The sequence below is a fragment of the Lampris incognitus genome, chromosome 13 (genome assembly GCF_029633865.1).
Source record: "Lampris incognitus isolate fLamInc1 chromosome 13, fLamInc1.hap2, whole genome shotgun sequence".
NCBI lineage: Eukaryota > Metazoa > Chordata > Actinopteri > Lampriformes > Lampridae > Lampris > Lampris incognitus.
This window is the reverse complement of record NC_079223.1, coordinates 15,007,284-15,030,902: the sequence shown is the minus strand read 5'-3', so window position 1 is coordinate 15,030,902 and position 23,619 is coordinate 15,007,284. Positions and strand designations below refer to the sequence as shown.

At 46.6% G+C, this 23,619-nt stretch overlaps 1 protein-coding gene across 5 annotated transcripts in view; it reads left to right on the top strand.

Annotated features, from left to right (window-relative positions):
* ndst2a (N-deacetylase/N-sulfotransferase (heparan glucosaminyl) 2a) overlaps positions 1-23,619 on the top strand; it is a 152,419-nt gene that overhangs the window by 96,987 nt on the left and 31,813 nt on the right. For all 5 annotated transcript variants that reach the window (XM_056291567.1, XM_056291566.1, XM_056291565.1 and 2 more), the window contains one exon: positions 14,286-16,107. In XM_056291567.1, coding sequence (XP_056147542.1) covers positions 15,034-16,107 — 1,074 coding nt within the window. In that variant the 5' untranslated portion in view covers positions 14,286-15,033. The remainder of the gene's footprint in view (positions 1-14,285; positions 16,108-23,619) is intronic.

The window sequence follows — 23,619 nt, the reverse complement described above, 5'->3', positions numbered from 1 at the left end:
AGGAACAAAATATTAGCACGTCTCTGTCCCGCCTCAGTCCAGTTGAACTCACAGAAGCTGTATTGGCATGATTGTCAATAGTAGTCAACTGTGTGTGTGTGTGTGTGTGTGTGTGTGTTTGTGTTTGTACAGTGTTCAGATGCTGGTGTGGTGACTTTTTCTTTCTGGACTTGATTTTCTGACATGACTCGGCTTCATTAGTGGTAATGAGAGTGTGTGATGTTATCATCAGTGTTAACGAGGCTTAAAACGCGACATGGTTAAGATATTTCAGAGGTTGCCATGACAGCATGTTAGTAAATTAACAAAGGCCTAATTAGTTATGGAGCAATGCGTTCCCTCGTTATCCGGGTTTGAGTGCGGGTCATTGACAGTAATTAAGGTAGTTTTTGATTACACATTTACATAGTACTTCTGCGTGTGTGTGTGTGTGTTTGTGTATGGAAGGAGGGAGACAGGAGAGGGTTACAGATGAGTGTGTTCATGTTGTTCTGCTCGCTGCTGCTTAACTAGAATTTATATTCTCCTCCTTCCTGTCTTTCTCTCCATCTCTCTTCATTCTACATTCCTTCACCCTCTCTGGTTCTACCTGGCACCCTCTCCTCTCTCTCTCTCTCTCCATGTCCACGTCAGTCTCTCTCCATCTCTCCATCCATCTCTGCCCATCTCTCTCTCCGTCTCTCATCTCTTACCCACCCTTTCCAAGTTTTCTGCCTCCTCCACTGCTTCTCCACCCTGTGTCTGTCTGCCTGCCTGCCCGTCTGTCTGTCTCTCTCTCTCTCTGGTGCTGTTTCCCTTGCCCATTGTATCTCTGTCCCTGCCTTCAGCACGCTCTACTCTAGTTTTTGCCATTTTTCCACCTGTCCACCAGATGCCCCGGAACTTCCTTCCTGTTTACCCCACCCACATGAATACCTGCTGCCCATCCCCCCATCAGCTGCTCAGTACGCGTACCAGTCTCAGTCATCCATTCCCTGCCAGTTCCTCACAGTTTCTTCCATGGACTCTTTCCTTCTCGTCCGCTTGACCCTAATCCTGATTCTGCCGTTTCCTGTTCCAGTTCCTGATCCTGTTACTGTTCCTGTCTCTTCCTGTCCAGTCCTGTGGTTTAGACTTTCAGCCGGGTTTTGGCCTGCCTGCCTTTTTATCCCTTTGGACTTGATTTGCCTGTTTCGGACTCATTTCCCACTGGCTAACTGTAAGCCTGTCATTTATGTTCTGAGCATTAAAGCCTCCTCATTCAACCTGTCGTTCTGTCCGGTCTGCATTTGGGTCCTCCACCTGTCTGCCCCCCCCTCTCTCTCTTTGCCCCCCCCCCCCCGTCTTCCACTAGTCAGCCAGGAGGCATGTGTGTCACAATGGACTTTGTGTGTGTGTGTGTGTGTGTGTACATTAGGTGACCTCATTATACTCCATTTCTAATTTTTAAATACTTTTTCTGCTTTAATTAGGATTACCGGTGAATATTTCCTACTTCTCTCTGGAAGACATCTGGACAAAAATAAATCCTTTCTTCTCCCAATCCAGATTAACCCCCCTGCCTCTCTCTCTCTCTCTCTCTCTCTCTCTCTCTCTCTCTCTCTCTCTCTCTCTCTCTCTCTCTCTTCTCTCTTCTCTCTTCTCTCTCTCTCTCGTTCACTTTGAATCTTGTTTCTATTTCTGGCCGACAGGCCAGCCTTACAGCCGAATGTCGCTGAGTGATGACTGACTGATTCCCCTTTTCCACCCAGTTAGCTCTGGGTCTTAATCCGGTTCCATTCAAGATTCTTGGAAGCTTGGTGCTATCTCTTCCTCTGGCTATCTGAACCGGCCTGCGTTTCCACCACTTTTGAGCAGAACCGTTGTAATCAAGGATGCGTCATCGACCGAGGGCGTTGCACGACGGAAGTAAACAGTAGTAGCAAGATGGCGGAGTGCATTTATTACCTGAGAGCTTTTGCTCTGTTATTCTTATATAGTCTTATATTCTTATATAGTCTTATATTTGCTTTTATCCAAAAAACAAACATGGACCAGACATAACTTATGGCCTATGTGAGTGTAAAGGAAACTCTATGTAGCGTTAGCGAATGGTTTTTTAAATTTGTGATTTATATAACAAAGCATGGTAATGTAAATTTAAACTTTACAGACAGACAGGCTTGACGTGCCCACAGATGTCACGGTTCCCACTTCCTGTCCTGCTGTTTTTGGTTCCGGCTGGGAGCCAGTGTTTCGGGTTCCGAACCAATTTATTTTCTGACGAAATGCTCTGAACGGTTCACAATCAGGTGCGCGAACCGGAACAGAACCCGAACCCATTCTGTGTTGGTGGAAAAGGGGAAGGACCGACTGAGTGATCATGTTCGACAGGATTGGGCCGCCGGATTGGGTGACCGACAGCGTCACTTGAAGGTACACAACTGCTCGGCAGATCCACGTCTGGTTATGCGCTGTAACGGTCCAGCAGAGTAGGAGAGAAGACAGCTCGCCATGTGCCGAGAGACACGAGGGAGAACGCACAGTTGAAGCAGCCCAAATAACAATCGCTCTGACCAACACTCAATACAGCATGAGAAAAAGGAGACATCTGCAGGTAGAAACCGATGGAGGGGGATTGAACAGGTGATTATCTGTAGTTGAACTAAGTTCTCTTTCAAATCAAACATCCCAAGATATGAATGGGAAGCGTTGCTTCCCACCTGCAGACATGGGCAACTGTGTCTGTAGGTACGCCCGACCAAGCCGCAGATAACATGGGGATTCAAACCGGCGATCCCCATGTGACAGGACCTTTTTTTTTATGTCGGAGTAGTGCCTTTATCGATTTGATGACGGCGCTATTGTTGTGTATCCAGTATGAGACTGGACTACTGAGTAGGTCTGTGTGTTTGTAGCTGTAACTGACTGTTAAAATGCATCCAGAAAAGAGAGGATGTCAGTCAGAAGCAACAGAAAGTCATTCCAGCAGTTTATAAACCAGCCAGCGCTTCCTCTTTAGGTTACGGCGACTTGGTCTTTGAGACCTGCCGCGACTGTCGGCGCTGCCGCCGCCTGAGAGAACAATCTGTTTAGGTCCGGCTCGCTTCCTGAGAATTGGAAGAATCCAAAGGAGAAAAAAAAGACTAAATAAACAAACAGAACTATACTGTTCCTTTTTTTAGCGCTGTTGACTCCAAAGGAAGCGGCGCTCATGCTTTATCCGCCCTCTTGGCCTCACCGCTGATTCCAAGCAGCGCTGCCGGCTGGAGTTATCACTTCACACACCAAACAGAGAAAATGAAGGGAAAATTACACCCCCCCCATTAAAGAAGCCTTTTATCTCCGCCCGCTCCTCATTTCCTCTCCTCCGTCTCTTGCGGTCTTTTTTGAATTCATTTATTCAGTGTAGGGTCGTGCGGTGAATGAAGAGAGAGAGAGAGAGAGAGAGAAACGGAGGGGGAGAGATGGGGAGAGAGAGAGAGAGAAACGGAGGGGGAGAGATGGGGAGAGAGAGCGAGTGAGCAGTGGTTAATGTAAAGGAGGGAGGAAAAGGTGTCTGCTGGAATTTAAACAGTCAGCTGGTTTGTGTCCGAACATGTGGCTGGGATTTAAATGACCAACCTCACCGGGGGGTTATTCAGATTCAGATTCAGACAACTTAATGTATCCCAGAAGGGCAATTCAGTTTTACAACCTACCCAGACCATACACAAACTCACTCACAAGTGGCAATCAGCAGCATGTCAGAGACAACAGACAGATCAATACATGGGGCAAGCGATGCAAAATGTCACCCTTGTGTGGCCTTGCACGCAGACTCACACGAGGACCAGGCGAAGAGTAGAAATTCACATAAGCCAAAAGGCCAAAAGAATAAATAAATAAATGGAGCATTCTGGGATGCAATGCACGTCACATTCCCCCGCTACGTACCGGCCCACAAGCCGGGCAAAAAACAAACAAAGTATAAATCAAACGTTTTGGTTTAAAACAATGTAAACTATAATAATAATGGGTTACATTTATATAGCACTTTATCTAGACACCCATAGCACTTCGCAGTGAGGGGGGGGAACTCACCTCAGCCCCCACCAATGTGTAGCAACCCCCCCCTTGGGCGATGCATGGCAGCCATTTTGCGCCCGAACGCTCACCACACATCATTGAGCCAATCACATGGGAGGGGGGGGGTGATTAGGTGGCCATATGGGGGACAGCCAGGTTAAGACACCGGGGGACCGACCCCCTACTCTTTGTGTTAAGTGCCATGGGATCTTCAGTGACCACAGTGAGTAAGAACCTCGGTTTAACGTCTCATCTGAAGGACGGCGTCTCCTACAGCACAGTGTCCCCCGTCACTGCACTGGGCCATTTTGTTGTTGTTGTTTATTGGGACCAGAGGGAAGGCTGCCCCCTGCTGGCCCACTAACATCACTTCCAGCAGCAACTCGAGTTTTCCCAGGGGGTCTTCCGTCCAAGTACTAGCCAAGCCCACACCTGCTTAGCTTCTGTCATTCAGCAGAACCAAGGGTACATGCTGGTATGGCTGCTGGCAAGCAGCTAGGTGTGTGTGTGTGTGTGTGTGTGTGTGTGTGTGTGTGTGTGTGTGTGTGTGTGTGTGTGTGTGTGTGTGTGTGTGTGTGTGTGTGTGTGTGTGTGTGTGTGTGTGTGTGTGTGTGTGTGTCAGAATCAGTATGTCCAGCTGTGGCTGACTGGCTGGCAAGCACACAGTCATCACTCAGTTTGACTCTAATTTACATCTACACACTCAAAACAAGGAAACTGGTCCAAAAATGTTGTGAACCTCAGGTTTAAAGTGTGACATCACCTTCCAGACCTGTCAGCAGCAGCAGTCACTGAGGATGTGATATTGACTTGTCAGGGACACATATCTCGCCAAAACGGGTTGTCACAATTCCATCTATCCTCCAATTAATACGTCTGTCGGGTCAGTCGTCCATCTGTCACCTGTCTGTCACGTCTGTGGGATTCTGTCCGTCCATCTGTCACCTGTCTGCCACGTCTGTGGGATTCTGTCCGTCCATCTGTCACCTGCCTGCCACGTCTGTGGGATTCTGTCCTTCCAGCCGTGTGCAGGACAGTTCGTTCCTTCATTCGGCGCTCTTCGTTTCTTCACCAGTGATGCTGGAGGCAGGAACTAATGAAACGGGTGAATGTTCCTGTGCACATAAAGGTGAAACCCTGTTTGACTTTTGGCTGACCTGCAGCCTCTATCAGTGTTACACCCCCCCCACGCCCGCTCTCTCTCTCTCCTCTCTCTATGTCTCTCTCTGTCTGTCTGTCTCTCTGTCTCTCTGTCGCTCTCTCTCCTCTCTCTCTCTCACTCTCTCTCTCTGTCTCTCTCTCCTCTCTGTCTCGCTCTCGCGCCTCTCTCTCTGTCTGTCTGTCTCTTCTCTCTCTCTCTGTCTCTCTCTCTCTCTGTTGCTGTCTCTCTCAGAGGCTGAGGGGTGATTTGCTCTTCACGCGGTTACATTTCTATCCCCGCCTCTTTCCTTGGTTCTGTTTTTATTTCTCCCAGCGTGCTGACTTAACAGCATCACCCGCTTCATTGTGGAGATTTCGAACCAGGAAGTAGATCAGCGGTGTCATCCACCATTGATCCTGTTGGACATTTCACATCATAACTTTTAACGTTCACTTTCACATATGTGGTTTAGATAACTGGGTTGAACTGGACTTGTTGAAACTTGTCTGACACTCCTGTTCAGTTGTCCCATAAGACACCGCTGTAAAGCTGAGTCCAGCGGTGGTCCATGTCCACAATCTACTGAATGAAGGCGGTGAGGAAAATTACATCATAACTGATGATGGAAAAAAAACTATGAAAATAGAACCCACGTTGGTAAAAGGTTGAAGGTCGACACCCGTTTGACTTGATGTTGGGTTTCCTCAGCCGTAGCCCAGAAGGTGTTGGGGTGAAAGTCAGTTCTCATAATCTCTTCGTGTCGTCTCATTTCTCCATCTCTCTGTCCTAAAGGTTTGGAATAGAGGTCTTTCTGATGGCCAGCTCTCATTTCTGTCAGTCCAAACTATTTTTTTATTCGGCTTGAGTGATCAAATTCTTCAGGATAGCGACAGACTTCTGGTTCTCATGACTCCTCCTGAAAGCTGGCTGGTGTATTCAGATAACAGACGGACGATTTTAGAAAGAAAGCTCTGAAAGATTGAAGATCTTTATTTGAATGTGTTACACACCTTTTTTCAATTCATTATATGCTCTCTCTCTCTCCCTCCCTTCCTCCCTCTATCTCTCTCCCTCTCTCCCTCCCTCTATCTCTCTTTCTCCCTCCCTTCCTCCCTCTATCTCTCTCCCTCCCTCTATCTCTTTCTCCCTCCCTCCCTCCCTCTATCTTTCTCCTTTCCTCTCGCTCTCTTCCCTCTCTCTCCCCCTTCCTCTATCTTTCTATCCCTCCCTCTATCTCTCTTTCTCCTTTCCTCTCTCTCCCTCCCGCTCTCTCTCCCTTCCTCTCTCTCTCTCTCCTCCCTCCCTCTATCTCTCTTTCTCCTTTCCTCTCTCTCCCTCCCTCTCTCTCTCCTCCCTCTCTCTTCATCCATCTCCCTCTCTCCCTCCCTTCCTCTGTCGCTGCCCCTTCCTCGCTCTCTCCCTCCCTCTTTTTCTCCTCCCTCCTCCCCTCTCCCTCCTTCCTTCTCCCTCCCTCCCTCTCTCAGCATGCACAAAAGCAGACTAAAAGGAAGATGTGTTGGATCTCTCTCATAACACGTCTGGATTCATTATTTAACATTCCAAATGCTCTATCTGCTGTTCCCCTCTCCTCTCTCCTCCCAGCTGCCTCCTGTTTTTTCTCCTCATCTGCATCAGTCCTCTCCCTCTTTCTCTCTCGCTCTTGCTCTCTCTAATGTCCTTTTTTTCTAAGTAGTTTTATTGTTTTTAACCATCTTTTTCTTTCATCTATCTTATCCTCCTCAAACATCCTTCCAAGATGCCACCTCACCATCTGTTTCTCTCTATTCTCCCTTTCACTCAGTCTTTTCTCACCAACCATCACCCCCCCCCACTGACTTATGTTTATGTCTCTCTCTCTCTCTCTCTCTCTCTCTGTCTCCCTCTCTCTGTCTCTCTCTCCTCTCTCTGTCTCTCCCTCTGTTTCTGTGTGTGTGTGTGTGTGTGTCTCTCTCTCTCCTCTCTCTCTCTGTCTCTCTCGCTCTCGGTTTTATTGGCATGAATGTCAGATGAACAATATTTCTAAAGCGTCAGAATGAGAGAAAAAATACAATTCATTAAGTTGATGAAATAAATAGATAAAAAGAGCAGGAGAATGGCAGAAAACAGTAAACGTGTGTGTGTGTGTGTGTGTGTGTGTGTGTGTGTGTGTGTGTGTGTGTGTGTGTGTGTGTGAATGCTGTGTCTACTGTACGTAGAAGTAATTAATGTTTGTTTAGGATCAATAAAGAAACAGTTAACAGCAATATATTAATAGAAAATCGTATTAGAGTATAAAGTCATATGAAAGTATGAAATGTAAACAGCAGAGAGTAGAGCGGTCAAGCCAAAGGCAGAGCACGAGTTGTGAGGAGACTAACTACAGCCGTCCTGTGTTGGGCTGCTGGTCTCTCAGGCTGACATGACCTGACATCTCTTGCTGCTTCTGTGCTGCGGACCCTGTTTTCTGCAAGTAGATGTGTTATTTTAGTCTGGCCAGAGAGGGCATCAAAATCTTGGAACTGACATTTGATTTTTGTGAGGAACTTTGTTCTGATGTCTTCATATGTTGAAGCAGATGTTGCTGTGTCTCCACCTGCCTCTGTGGACAGAGCTGACAGCCTGTCTTCTCTGGACAGCAGGTCTGCCTGCGTGGGCCGGTCTCTATGGCCGAGCTGGGATCACTGAGTCGGTACATAGTTAATGTCTCTCTGTTTCTCATCAGTCACGCTGGTCAGATAGTCTGATAGATAGATTAAAGTTTGCTGTGAGTTTTGGGATAGATGTATGCAAGTCTGCAGAGTCATGGCCCTCAGTGATATGACCGCTGCTCTAAACACCGAACCAAAGTCTTGGGAGCTTTACTCCAGCATGGATGTACTTTTTCACTTGTGCCTCCACCCACTGATGGCTGCCTGTCTGTTCTGCGTGGTTTTTTGCTATGTCTAGAAAAACGGTATTGGTGACACTAGCCTCTCATAAACTGTACAGCAGTGGAATGCTGTTAACTGATCACCCGCTTAGTTAAAGTAGCCTACTTATTTCCCTGCAGTATTCAAAATATGCTCATAAGTCATGGGCGCTTAACAGTTATGTCCTTTGGATAGAATTTGCTTGTAAAAGCTAACACTTGGGGGCAGCATGGTGGCGCAGTGGTTAGCGCAGACGCCTCACAGCAAGAAGGTCCATGGTTCGAGCCCTGGGATAGTCCAACTTTGGGGGTCGTCCCGGGCCATCCTCTGTGTGGAGTTTGCGTGTTCTCCCCATGTCTGCGTGGGTTTCCTGCGGGTGCTCCGGTTTCCTCCCACAGTCTAAAGACATGTAGGTCAGGTGAATGAGCCGTACTAAATTGTCCCTAGGTGTAAATGTGTGTGTGTGTGTGTGTGCCCTGTGATAGACTGGCGGCCTGTCTAGGGTGTCTCCCCGCCTGCCGCCCAATGACTGCCGGGATAGGCTCCAGCATCCCTGCAACCCTGAGCAGGGTAAGAAGTTTGGATAATGTATGGATGGATGTCCAATAGTTAATGTAATGTTCTTGTTCTTTAGCTATGATTTGGCTGGGCCAGATGGCGTGAGGGCTGTCCTGATGCCTTGTGCTGTTGAATGAGCTGAGCCTCAGCACCAGCTGTAATGGTAGGAGTTGGGGTCACATGTGTTTAGGTGGTTGTAGAATTGGATTGCTGTCTTTTGGATCCTAATTAAAGGGAAATTGGCCTAGTTCAGCTCAGCATCCATTGTTGGGGGGTGTTCCTGTAGACTGTGAGAATGCTCTTGCAAATCTCAGTGTGCAGAGTTTCGATTGGCCGTTTGTCCCATTTTTCAAAGTGATTATTTACATACATACATTCATTTACAGTCGTGATTTTCTCTGCAATAGAAATGGTCCCCCAGTGCCTACATTTGTATTTTTGCTTACTATGATGTCTTTTTTGGGGGGGATCCCCCCCCTTTTTTTTCTTCCAATTGTACTTGGCCAATTACTCCACTCTTCTGAGCCGTCCCGGTCGCTGCTCCACACCCTCTGCCGATCCGGGGAGGGCTGCAGACTACCACTTTTCCGATACATGTGGAGTCGCCAGCCGCTTCTTTTCACCTGACAGTGAGGAGTTTTGCCAGGGGGACGTAGCACGTGGGAGGATCACGCTATTCCCCCCAATTCCCCTTCTCCCCTGAACAGGTGCCCGACCGACCAGAGGAGGCGCTAGTGCAGCGACCAGGACACATACCCACATCCGGCTTCCCGCCCACAGACATGGTCAGTTGTGTCTGTAGGTACGCTCGACTAAGCCGGAGGTAAGACGGGGATTCGAATCGGTGATCCCCGTGTTGGTAGGCAATGGAATAGACTGCTACGCTACCCGGATGCTCGAACATTTTTGTTACGTTAAGGAAGATATTGAGGATTTTTAAAAATTGATTGTTGGGGCGTGTCTGCCTTGGTTGATAGACCTGTCAAGATGTCTGCCACCAAGTTGTCATCCCAGCTCAACCCCATGGCCCAGATTTGGATTTTGTGGCTGCAACAACTGACAAGATTCTGGCAAACCTAAAGCCAAACTTCGGGCTTCAAAATGCCCCCTTACAAACCAATGGGTGATATCACAGGCACTACTTCAATCTTTTTTGTGTACAGTCTATGATGTTATGTCACTGGACATAAACTAGTGGTTGCTCCCCCCCCCCCCCATGGTTCATGCTATTATTGTATCTTGAGGATGTGTAGCATTAATGTTCGAGGATGTGTATGAATAACGCTCTGAAGGACTGCAGGCTACACATGACAGCCATCTTGCATACCAGAAATGTAATTAAAGTAAAGTATGTTTTTGACCCCAAAGTGTCTTTCGTCAAGGTACTAAATCTCACATGATCCTTGGAGCTGCACTGCTGACTAAAAGGCATACAAATGTGTGTGTGCATGTGTTTGTATGTGTGCACGTGTGTTGGTCAGAGGGAAGGATGGCTGATCTAGAGACTGTTAGAATAAATTCTACATTTTCTCATTTAGCAGATGCTTTTATCCAAAGGCAAGAGTCAGCAGTGTGCTGATGAATTCATGAATCAACCTACTGACGTCTTAGAGCTTTGAATAATTATCATATCATAGTGAAGCGTGCACGCCGTGCCAAGTGCAATTAGTGTGAGTGAGTTATGGTTAGATCACCAATAACAAACAGTGCATGAGTAATAGTCCTGTAATAGGGGAACTCAGTTAGTTTTATATAAACTGGGTTGTTTGGTTTCTGATGGTAAAAACCTGTACCAGGAGCTGGGGTGTAGTTTCTGATACTGATCCAGACTTCTCTTGAGTGTGTTCTTCAATCATACTTTCCCCAGATGAGACCCCGACTCAAAACATCAGCCCATTCCCCTCATTTAAAGACGTGAAGAAGGTCGGGCATGCGTTGGCGTAGTCTCACTTGGAGCTGTGCAACTTGGAGACGGGGCCAGTTTTATTGTCATTCGCTCTTTTCTCACCTCGGTCAGAAATCTCACACCTCCAGCGGACTAAAAAACAAAAACATTGCTGCTGAACGGTCAACAGATGTCAAGAAAGTGTAATGCGGGACGCCCGGGTAGCGTAGTAGTCTGTTCCGTTGCCTACAAACACGGGGGTCGGCGGTTCGAATCCCCATGTTACCTCCGGCTTGGTCGGGCGTCTCTACAGACACAGTTGGCAGTGTCTGCGGGTGTGAAGTTGGATGTGGGTATGTGTCCTGGTCGCTGCACTAGCGCCTCCTCTGGTCGGATGGGGCGCCCCCCCCCCCCAGTTCAGCAGAGAGAGGGTGGAGCAGCAACTGGGATGGCTCAAAAAGAGTGGGGTAATTGGCCAGATACAATTGGGGTGAAAACGAGGGGGGGGGGATTGAATAAATAAATAAAGTGTAGTGCGTCACCTCTGTCCTGACCTTTTTGCGTTTTGCTGCCTAAATATTTTTGGAAATGATTTATTAAGTCTACTAATCCATTTGTAAAGCTCACCTCAGTCAGAATACATTATACATTTTTAACTGCTAATGAGCCTGTGTGCGTCCGGGGGTCCTTAGGAAAGACTCCATTTGGTTTATGCAGGTCCACCTTCATGGGCAGAGAGATGAGAAGGCCTTTAATGTCTACTGATTTGGGGGCAGCCGAGAGTAGAAGTAGTAGTAGTAGTAACCCTCGAAGACCCTTGTTTTTTTTTTTTAAAACATGTTTTCTTTAAGCCTTTTTATTGTTTTTGTATGTCATTATTTTATATTTAAATGACTTATTTCCTTGAATAGTGAAGTCACTGCAGCCAACGTTGATATATTTCTTTATTTTGTGTTTTTAGGTATGCAACTAATTGTGTATGAGTGGTTTACTGTAGTCAGCTTTGAAACAGTTAAAAGTGAAAACAAGCGACTGGATGACAACTTATATTTAGACCTCATTTCTCGTTTAAGAGCACTTCTGCTGCTGCTGTCATGGTTTTCTCACGTGTGGTAGAGTCTTTATGTTGGCTGATGTTACAGATAATCTCATGTAACTGAGACTGAAAATGTGCGACTGGAGAACAACTCAGTCCTGGTGTCTCCCAGAATAGATCTGGTTAATATCCTGATATAATGTGGAAGGTCACAGCCACCTTTCACACCTGTAATTTTATCTGGTGAAATAAAGGTTAATGAAACGTAGGCTATTTTGGGCACACACACTCATACACACCCTGGTGGGCTGCTAATAAAGTCATCAGACAGATCACATGGAGTCATCCAGGTGTCATATGACCAGGGCAATGACTCATTCATTTCAAACATAATGAAATGCGTGTTACCTCCGGCTTGGTTGGGTGTCCCTGCAGACACAGTTGGCCGTGTCTGGGGGTGGGAAGCCGGATGCGGGTATGTGTCCTGGTCGCTGCACTAGCACGTCCTCTGGCCAGTTGGGGTGCCTTTTCGGTGTCCCCCTGGCGAAACTCCTCACTGTCAGGTGAAAAGAAGCCGCTGGCAACTCCACGTGTATTGGAGGAGGCATGTGGTAGTGTGCAGCCCTCCCCGGATCGGCAGAGGGGGTGGAGCAGCAACCAGGACGGCTTGGAAGAGTCAGGTGATTGGCCGGGTACAATTTGAGAGGAAAATGGGGAGGGGGTATGGCATTAGGAAGGCTGGATGAATGGCAAAATTCAACAAAACGTCCTCAATATTACATTACCGATGGAAATACATTTGTCGAATTAAATATGACATAGCAAATGGCACACAACAACCAAATCAAATGAAGAATTCGCATCCGATCTGCTGTCGTCAAAATGGATTATGATTCCACTCATAATCCATGGATTATGGAAAACACTGGCTGACTTGTAATTACTACAACAGCTTAGCCTAGTGAAAACAATGGACAAACACCTCTGTTCATTTTTTCTCACTGTTTTGTTTTCTGACAACTTCTGTTGTGATTCAGCGAGGCGAGAAAAACAACATAAGGCAATAAAAAGACATTTAAAAAATAAAAAGAGTAAAAGTTACAGTGTAAGATGAAAATCAAAAGCTGCACATTTTATTTAATCGTAGGCAGCGATACACAGGAAAGTCTTCAGCCTTGATTTAAAAGAACTGAGAGCTGAAGCAGACCTGCAGTTTTCAGGGAGTTCCAGATATATAGTGCATAAAAACTGAAAGCTGCCTCTCCATGTTTAGTTTTGACTCCGGGGACAGAAAGCAGACCTGTCCCAGATGATCTAAGAGGTCTGGATGGTTCACAGTATAGCAGTAGGTCAGAAATGTATTTTGGCCCTAAACCATTCAGCGCTTTATAAATCAAGAGCAGAGCTTTAAAATCAATACTTTGATGGACAAGAAGCCAGTGTAGCGACCTCAGGACTGGAGTGATGTGATCCACTCTTTTGGTCTTATTAAGGACTCGAGCAGCAGTGTTCTGAATCAGCTGCAGCTGTTTGATCTGTCTTCTTTAGAGAGACCTGTAAAGACACCGTTACAGTAGTTGAGTCGACTGAAGAGAAACGCAAGGACAGGTTTTTCCCAAATCCTGCTGAGCCATAAATCCTTTAATTATTTATATATCTTCAGGCGATAGTAGGCTGACTTTATAATTGTCTTAATAAATTCAGGTCTGAGTCCATGACTACATCAAGGTTTCTGGTTTGGTTTGTGGTTTTCAACATTATCGATTGTAGGTGAATGCTGACTTTTAATTGTTCTTCCTTGGCTCCAAAGACTTCAGTTTTATCTTTGTTTAATTTAAGAAAATTCTGAGACATCCAATCATTGATTTGTTCAATGCACTTACTCAGCGCTTGTATGGGACTATAGTCCCCTGGTGATATGGTTATGTAAATCTGTGTGTCATCTGCATAATTATGATAACATATTTTGTTGTTTTCTGTAATCTGAACCAGTGGGAGCATATACGTAGATGGTAAACAGAAGAGGCCCCAGAATAGAGCGTTGAGGAACTCCACAGGTCATTTTTGTATACTCAGATTTGTAATTACCTACAGACACTAAGCAGTCCCTGTCCTTTAAGTAAGATTCAAACCAGTTTAGTGCTGTGCCAGAAAGTCCCACCCAGTTTTCCAATCAGTGTAGTAACATGTTGTAGTCGACTGTGTCAGATGCAGCACTGAGATCCAATAATACAAGGACTGACATTCTGCCACTGTGTTTCAGCAGATGTCATTAAAGACCTTAACAACAGCAGTCTCAGTGCTGTGGTGTGGTCTAAATCCTGACTGGAAGACATCAAAACAGTTGTTTAGGGCCAAAAAGTTGTTCAGCTGCTGGAAAAAAAGCCTTTTCAATGATTTTACTTGGAAATATGAGGTGTGATATGGGTCTATAATTGTTCATTAGTGAAGTGTAGATTTTTTTTCCCCAGCGGTTTGCATCAAACATAAAGGTGCATTACCACTGACTTGACATGACTACATTTTGCATAGGCTATATTATGTGCTCCACCCAGTTGATGGAAGCACACCTAATTCACGTTTTATTTTTTTACTTTATGACTTTAGGAAAGTTCGCTTAAAACTCCCTTGACAGTTGGTTGGAAGCGTAGTTAACTGTTCCAAAGCTTATTACTATATGATCTGAATTAATGCCTCTCCTCCTCCCTTCTTCTTTCCTCCATCCTCTTTTCTCTCCTTTTCTCTTTCTAGGTCTGTCTCTCTCCCCGTGGGTCTTTAAGATGAACAGAATGGGTCTTCACGGGGGGTCCGGCCCAGGTTGCAGCCCCGTCACAGACCACCAGCTTGCTGAGAACCTAAACAAACACACACCTTTATAGACTCCCACAGACACCATTCTTGAGACGGCGCTGCATTTTAACACACACACACACACACACACACACACACACACTGACCAACTGGTGATCACATACATCGCCTTCTGTCCTCAACGGTGTTGGCTGGTTTGATCTGGTACATGGGCCGAGGGAGGAGCAGCGCCTGGTGTTGGGTGACAGACAGAGAAACTGCTGATCCACCAAGAGAGGAGAGAGAAGGAGGTTGAGAGTGTATGAAAAAAACAGAGGGAGAAATCCAATCCACTTAGAGGCCAAGCAAGCCCAGTGGAGGACAGGGAGCGAGAGAGAGAGAGATTGAGTCAGAGGAGTCACCATCTCTCTCTCCAGCAATCTATCCTTCCCTTCCGCCAGCTGGTTAAGAGGAGAGAGTGGTAAAGTGAGAGCAGACAAAGTCATGGACTATGGGGGCCATGGTGACATAGCGTAAATGGCTATTCCTCAGCACAACTCAGTGCCGGTGTCTGCTCTTCAGCCCTCCTCCACTCCCTCTTCCTCTCGGTCCTCCTCATCCCCCTCTTCCTTATCCCTGACGGACCACCACTGCCACCGCTTGCCGCCAGGCACCACCACCTGCCTCGACCATCGCCCCCAACATCACCATGGTGGGCGCGGCCTCAGGCGCGTGGAAACTGGTGCGTGGTGTGCGCCAACTGGAACTGCACCGCCTAATCCTGGCGCTGATTGTCTTCTGCCTTCTGTCCATGGCCTTCCTTGCCTACTATGTCTCCAACAGCCCCAAGATCAAGGAAGCCCCGCCGATGCCCTTTAGCGACTGCGGGGGAGGAGGGGGGATGTCAGCAGGGGCCAGTACTGGCGATGCCGGAGGAGTGGCAGGAGGCCAGCGGGCACCCCTGTTCCTGCCGCCACGCCAGGGACGCTTCAGAACTGTCAAGGCTGTTGAAAACTCCCGGACAGAGCCGGTGGTTCTGGTGTTCGTGGAGAGCATCTACTCCCAGCTGGGCCAGGAAATCGTGGCTATACTGGAGTCCAGCCGCTTTCGCTACCGGACAGAGATCGCTCCCAGTAAAGGTGACATGCCCACGCTGACGGAGCACAACCGCGGCCGCTACGCGCTGATTATCTACGAGAACGTGTTGAAATACGTCAACCTAGACGCGTGGAACCGCGACCTTCTAGACAAGTACTGTGCTGAGTATGGAGCGGGCATCATCGGCTTCTTCAAGGCCAACGAGAACTCTCTTCTAAGTGCCCAGCTCAAAGGGTTTCCCCTCTTCCTGCACTCTCACCTTGGGCTGAGGGACTACCGCATCAGCCCCAATGCTCCCCTCCTCTACATAACCAAACCCAACCAGGTGGAGCAGGGTCCTTTACCTGGAGACGACTGGACCGTCTTCCAGTCCAACCACTCCACCTATGAACCAGTGCTTCTCGCCAGCACAAAGTCCTCCGAGGCGCTGGCCCACTTGGGTCCGAGTCCACCACGGGCTTTCCATGCCACAGTGATCCAGGACTTGGGACTCCTGGATGGGATTCAGAGAGTTTTGTTTGGGAACAATCTGAACTACTGGCTCCACAAACTGGTGTTTGTAGATGCCATTGCCTACCTGACAGGGAAGAGACTGTGTCTGTCTTTGGAGCGCCACATCTTGGTGGATGTAGATGACATATTCGTTGGAAAGGAGGGAACCCGCATGAAGGTGTCGGATGTGGAGGTGAGTGCAACTATTTTAAAACTGTTAAAAATGTTGTCTCGATCTGATGTTAAAGAGAAAATTTGAAGATTTTCAATTCTATATCAATCAACAGGGATAGAATATGAAAAACACTTGCAGTTGTCTCATACCATTTATGTATCTCTAGGCCACCAGATCCATCAAGTGATGTATCATGACGTCAATTGGCAGATGGGAAAACTACAGTCTTTTTTAATATGGGTTTCTAATATCTGCTCTGGTCTACTCTGAAGACACCATTCAAAAAACACATCCTCCTTCTCTAGGCTAAACTACATTTCCAATGATGGAAATGATGTGCCACATTAGCACAGAGGATTGTATGGGCAACGATACAGAAGCTTGTGTGCAATGCATTCTGGTATGCATAGGCACTGTGAGAGAGGCTCTGTGAGCAGGAGTACACAATTTTTCCCCCCGTTTTTCCATCAATGTAATACACAGTGAGTGCTTCAATCCACTCCATGACCCACACCGCTACTGATTGCACATGCACAAAACCATCAGCACAATTTTACTTTTGTGTTTACTTTTACCAGGCGTTGCTCCATAGTCTCAATATTAGGCTGCTCCTGCAAATATATTCCATGTCAGGGTCACCATGTTAGGTTTAGAATCACAGCGTGTTGTCCATGTCAATAATCAACGAAGTTGCACCAAATGTCACTGCTTTAGCATTGATATTTGATTCCATATAAGATTTTCATTGATATTTGATATGTGATAAGGTTCAGATTTATATTTGATTTCTCATAAGATTCTCGCTGATATCTGCTGTGGATACAGAAACCTCTGATTGGTAAAACCTTTAAGTAACTCTTTCCTCCATGCAGCGCTTAGAGAAGGCGGATTGATTTCCAATAAGCTCCTCGGTGCGGTGTCACCCAGTGGGATCATTTATTAGCGCCTCTCTTTCCGGCAGCAGATATTATCTCTCTTTTGGCTCATTAGCGTAGCCATTAGCCTGCGGTTTCTGAATAAAACTGATTGCTCGTGTTGGCTCCGCCATACGGCAAACAAAACAATGGGAAACGCTACTAAGCTATCTCCCTGTGATCGCCAACAAAAGAGTTTTTATTGCAAGTCACAGAGAACATTCTAGCGTTTATTTATGTATTTATTTATTGGCCACACTTCCGGTACAAACCAGTAACCCGCATCAGCATTTTGTGGGATTTCATGAAAGTGGTGAAACAGGAAGAAAATGGCCTGCCTGAGGGACAGCTCTGAGAAATACATTAAACTAAACCAACAAATGTATTGAAACAATTAAAAAAAAGGTAAAGCAGGTCTGCTGCCCACTGAGGAAGCAGCGGAGGGAATCAAAGGAGCGGCTGATCATTTGAGCTTAAGTGCTTATCTGTCTGTTTGTGTGTGTGTGTGTGTGTGTGTGTTTGAGTGCCCACATGTGTGTTGCATGCGTGACTGACCATCACTTCTGCACACACACACACACACACACACACACCACCCAGTAGAGTATGAGAATGAGTTGAAAATGGCTCCCACATTTAATGAAGTTGTCATTGATTTTCTGTGGGGCAGATGAGAATATACTGTAGCAGAGTAGACACATGCTGTGATGGATGGGCAGGAAGGTAAATAGCTTTACCTTCTTCTTTTCTGGAACATGGGGGTCACTGAAGCATCACTGAGGGGGGAGGGTCATTTTGAGTTAATTGCTACCATTGGAAAAGGTGAAACCAATGGGGCTGTTTACCTCCAACAGGTACGTGCACGCATCAGCCTGCAGACAGACGCATGAGATGTGCAAACCCTCCGGAACGGATTTAGAAACAGAAACCTGTGGATTTGGAGTTTGATTCTGTTGTTGCTGGAAGTGGACACAGCATCTCTTGTTCATTATCTGAACTCCTGTGTGTAACCTCATAGGCTGCCATTCACCTCTTTTTAGCCCCGGCTAAACGGCACTCTGTCACTTGAAATAACGGTCCCAGTCATTCTCTATAATAACATTTGGAAGGCTGCCGTCAAATATGTGACCGAGACAAGCTTCTCTGGTTTGGCAATGTGAATGAACGAGTATCTCAATGTTTTCCTTAAACATCACTGTTTATTGAGTTATGTCGAATTTTTCATTGTTTTCTTTTTTAACGGATTTCCAAGTAGTTGGACTGCTGGTGAAATGGGAGGGGCGGGTCCAAATTGAACTTAAAGGTTCCATGAAATGGCGTTTAGAGAGCTGCGAACTTCCACAGTTTGATGTATCTGAGTAAAACAGGACAGTTAGGTGGGCTTCGAATGACGGCCAGTCTCGGCCAGTCATTTTCAGAAGAACGTGGGCGTCGATATGCTTTTGGCTAGTTTTGGTTTGGTGGTAGGAGATCACTCGTCCTCTCTCATTCTCACTCCCGTTCATTCGTCCGTTGGCTGTCTTTGTTAGTGTATGCCGGGAGGTGCAGGATGATGTCACTGTTGTGTTTCTCAGGAAGAGAACAACATTATCGTCAAACACCAGAACAGCACATTTTTTTGTGAATTTTGAGAACACAATGTTAAATAGCTGTAAATTAAGTACAGATAAGAGGTAACAAGAATGCAAACACATATTTCATTTCATGGGACCTTTAACCATAGTCTGCTACATCAGCTCAGATGGCTTTGGAGGTTACCGCCGCTGTGAACATGACTGCTTCTTAAGGCGGCGTTGTTACGACAGGTGTAATATTTGGTTCAGTTTGTGTTAATCTGCATCACAGGATTATCTCCGAGCTTCTCTCCCAGATGCTGAGTGTGTGGTGCCAATTCAAAAGCTAATTACTTCAGCTTTAAGTTCTCTTTTATTCAGCTCGGTACGTTTGGACCACCTGGCCCAGCTGCTCTCCACGCAGTAGCGCCACCAGCCGTCGCCAACAAAGCAGAGCCAGTGGCTCCAGCCAGGCCTGACTGCACCGTTCCTCAGATAAGACACAGCTAATGGAGCGCTAATCCCCCTCCCGCCTGCCCCGCGGTGCAGCTTCAGCACCCACACACTTTCAAACGGCAAAGCTGCTTTCCCCAAACACCTGCTCATGCACACACAAATACACACATTCACAACAGTCACACACATCGAACCACATGCCATTTTCACACACACACACACACACACACACACACACACACACACACACGGTATGCAAAATAGTTTTTGACCTACAGAAATGCAAACCCACATTTGCAAGCGGTGTAATGCATTTTTTTTTGTGCAAACACAGTATGCAAAGTTCAGGTTTCTGTCACACAAAAAAAAGAAGCAGTTAGGGACGTCCAGGTAGCGTAGTGGTCTATTCCATTGCCTACCAACATGGAGATTGCCGGTTCGAATCCCCCATGTAACCTCCAGCTTGGTCAGGTGTCCCTGCAGACACAATTGGCCGTGTCTGGAGATGGGAAGCCAGATGTATGTGTGTGTGTGTGTGTGTGTGTGTGTGTGTGTGTGTGTGTGTGTGTGTGTGTGTGTGTGTGTGTGTGTGTGTGTGTGTCCTGGTCGCTGCACTAGCGCCTCTTCTGGTCGGTCGGGGGGAACTGGGGGGGAGGTAGCGTGATCCTCCCGCGTGCTACGTCCCCCTGGCGAAACTCCTCACTCTCAGGTGAAAAGAAGCGGCTGGCGACTCCACATGTATCGGAGGAGGCATGTGGTAGTCTGCAGCCCTCCCCGGATCGGCAGAGGGGGTGGAGCAACGACCGGGACGGCTCGGAAGGGTGGGGTAATTGGCCAGGTACAATTGGGGGAGAAAAGGGAAAAAATCTAAAACTAAAACAAAGAACAGTTAACTTTCTTTTAGAGTTGCTATTATGTGTTGACTCGGGGAGGGTTTTCTGGCTCATATCTAGCTAACATGGTTTGCTTTAGTATTAACCAGCAACACATCTTCAGTGCTGGTTCTCCTACCTTACCCCAAGGTGCAAGTCCCCTGTCATTGGGGTCGCTGCTCATCCCTAACGAACACCGTAGGAGCAGAAGAAACACTATTTTTCATCAGAGTTAATAGTTCAGAAGTTGTGTACCCTGGCTGGACCCTGCAGGCTCTCCGGAGGAGAAAACAAAACTTCAATTTCACAAGAAGACAACTTTACCCTTTCCCATTTCTTCTCAAATACCCCCCATATTTGAGAATCTTGCAGAAAAAAAAAGGATGTTACATTTGTAAAGGCGTGTCATGGCTTCCAGATCCTCTCAGCTTAAATAAATACACCGTGTTACTTAGAAAGAATCTGAAGTCGGTAGAGATTAAAAATTGAGTTTTTAAGCAGAACGGAAGGAAAACAGGATGACCTTGTATCTGTCCACACTTGTTGAAAGCTGTTGATGGACAGATGGGTCGAGGAGACGCTTGTTTTGGACCAGCAGTCCTGTTGGTCTTCAGATGAACAGCAAAGTGTCGCTGGCCGCTCTGATAGATTGGGTGAAGATTAGTTACCATGGCAACTGAGACCTCCATGACTCATCCCAAGTTACATCCCCTCACGTGGTCCCGCCCACTGAACCTCCTATGCACCAGTGCAGCACAGGGGAGTATGTCCGTGTGTGTGCTTGTGTGTGTGTGTGTGTGTGTGTGTGTGTGCTTGTTTTAATCTGTGTGTCGTGAGTCTGTGTTTGAATGTTTGTTGTTCACTTGTTGAGTCCCCTTCAGCGTCGAGTTCTGCTGCCCATCACTCTTGTAGCCTTGTGAATTGCTCTCTCGCTCGCTCTCTCTCTCTCTCTCTCTCTCTCTCTCTCTCTCTCTCTCTCTCTCTCTCTCTCTCTCTCTCTCTCTCTCATCAGCACACCACAACCATCCCAAACAGCGGGATCAGTCATAAATGTGAGGTCAGCCAGTGTTTAACAGTGTCGTACACCCTCTACAGGCTGTGTTATTAGCTTAACAGCATGAGAGCGAGAAAGGAACCGCAATTAAAAGCACTTTAAATTCCTGATTTCCCTGTCAGTGAGTAATCTTTACCTCACATCACCTTGAACCCAACAATGTGTAAAACCTTGTTTCAGCATAAAAAATACAGCGAACGAGGAGATGTCGGGTTAATGTGACTCTGCAGCGCTGTTTCCCCTATCCGCTGCACCGCCGTCACCGATCAGCGGCACTTTTCATCAGACGGAATCTTCTCCATGCTAACTTAGACTCCTGTCTCTGTCGGCAGGCCTCAAACACACACACGCAGTGTTTCCCCTGGACAGTTTATATTAGTAGGTGGCAGTGATGTGCGGTGAGGTCAGTGGCTGGGTAGGCATTCGGCATTCATAAATCCAAATTACATCCCGTTGTGCTCTCTGATGTTTTGATAACAGTCTGATCCTTCTTCATTCTTCCAACTGCCACAGAATTCTAGAATATTGCGCCCCCTGGCTGAACTACATTCAAGATGAAAACCTAAACAAAGATATCGTCAAAGTTTATATGAAGTACTTTTTTTCTTGTTTTTATGGTTTTTGATAGCTGTGAAATGACTAACACCATTGCCTCACATCATTAATTGCACGGCATTACATCACTAAATCCCAAAAATGCCCCTTTAACTCCATTTTGGCCAACATACCGCAATACAACTGACAGCTGCGCTTTGTTGGTTGTGTTAGTGGTCTCGTTGACTTATACGGACACAAAAGGGGCTGCATTTACCTCATCTTGAATGTTCTGTCGAAGAGTGTCACTTGCTGCCAAGATAAGGTCATTTTGAATACAGTTCGATGTTCCGGAAAACACTGAGGAAACTTCAAGATGGGTTGCCAACTGCTGGTCTTCCTCCCCGATGAGGTATAAGAGCGCCACATAGTTTCCCCGGTTCGATGAGCTGGTGCTTTCCTTGTTTCCCCTGAAGGCTAGTTTCTGTTTCCTTAAGTAGCAAGTAGCACTTATCAAGTCCTTAAAAATCTCAAGATTTCCCCCTCTCGTGTTGTGCGTGGAGACTTGCCGTTTAGCCTCGTTTAAAGCTAGGTTGATCGGAGTGCAGTTTCCAAAGGTTTTCAGTGCTATTTGATGTTGAATGCATGAACTGGACCGCTCGTGTTGGCTAGCGCTGCAGGCAGGTTGTTGAGGTCACAGTAGCTGGCACCTACCCAATACATTGTCCCGCTCTCTGGAAAACAGCAAACAAGGGAAGCAGTACAGCCTGCTGGTGGTAGCATTGGAGCCGCATAGCCACTCTGTCCCTATGTACCACTCCGGCTGGAATGATCGGATGATTTTCTGCCCTTTACACTGATGGAGGTCAGGGAGAGCTGGTGTAGGCCTGACTTGCTTGATGACAAGTAATTTTTGCTGGTAATCCAGCTTATTAAAACTCTGAAGATGTACGATGGTCGACGTCACTGGTTTCGCTCAGAAATGTAGCTAAGCTGCTCAAACTCAAATGAGCTAGCTTGCTTTATTGGTAGCACAAATATCTATGACATTGTAGCACTTTAGCACCTTGATGGCTCTGATTGGCTCCTACTCCCGCCATAAGCAGTGCCTTTCCTTGCCTGTTGATTTCACCTTAAGCTACGCAATATGCATGCACAAACTCTGAAATTCACAACGTTGGAGGCAATCATGAAAAAAGCAGAGCCTACCCTTCCCATTGGAAAAAGTAGGCGAGCTTGTGCGCTATACGGCGTTTCGCTCTTAGGACAAGGACATGAAAATATCATTATAACACAGCATGCTTGTAACTAGAGTGAGGTTTTGATATGTTGTTATGAATTTGTTATATGGTTATTTTGATTAAATAATCACACTGCCTACCCTGACCTCACATCATTGGTAGATGATGTTTGACCAAGATGGTGGCACGCTTTGGGTCGTTGTCGTGGTGAGAGATGAAATTCCTCTTCATCTTTCCAGCAGACACCTGAAGGTTTTGCATCAAAATCAGCTGGTATTTGGAGCTATTCATGATTCCCTCCACCTTGACTTAAGCCTCAGTTCTGGCTAAAGTAAAGCAGCCCCAAAGCCTGATGCTGCCACCACCATGCTTCACAGTGGGAATGGTGTTCTTCTGGTGATGTGCTGTGTTATTTTAGTACCAAACATACCTTTTGGATTTATGGCCAAAACGTTCAACCTTGGTCTCATGAGGCCACAACACATTTTTCCACATAGTTTTTGCAAATTGTAACCGGGTTTGGATGTTTTGTTGTTTTGGGTTTTTTTTTCATGTGAAAAGGCTTCTGTCTTACCACCCTAACCCATAGTCCCGACACATGAAGAATACAGGAGATTGTTGGCACGTGTAGGGAGCAACCAGTACTTGTCAGAAGTTCCTGCAGCCCCTTTAATGTTGCCATAGGCCTCTTTGCAGCCTCCCTGACCAGTTTTCTGCATGTCTTCTCATGAATTTTGGGAGGATGTCCTGTTCTGTCATCCCATATTTTCTCCACTTGTTGATTGGCTTCACTGTGTTTCATGGTATATCTAATGGCTTGGAAACGCTTTTATACCCCACTCTTCCAAGCCATCTTGGTCTCTGCTCCACCCCATCTGCCGATCCGTGGAGGGCTGCAGACTACCA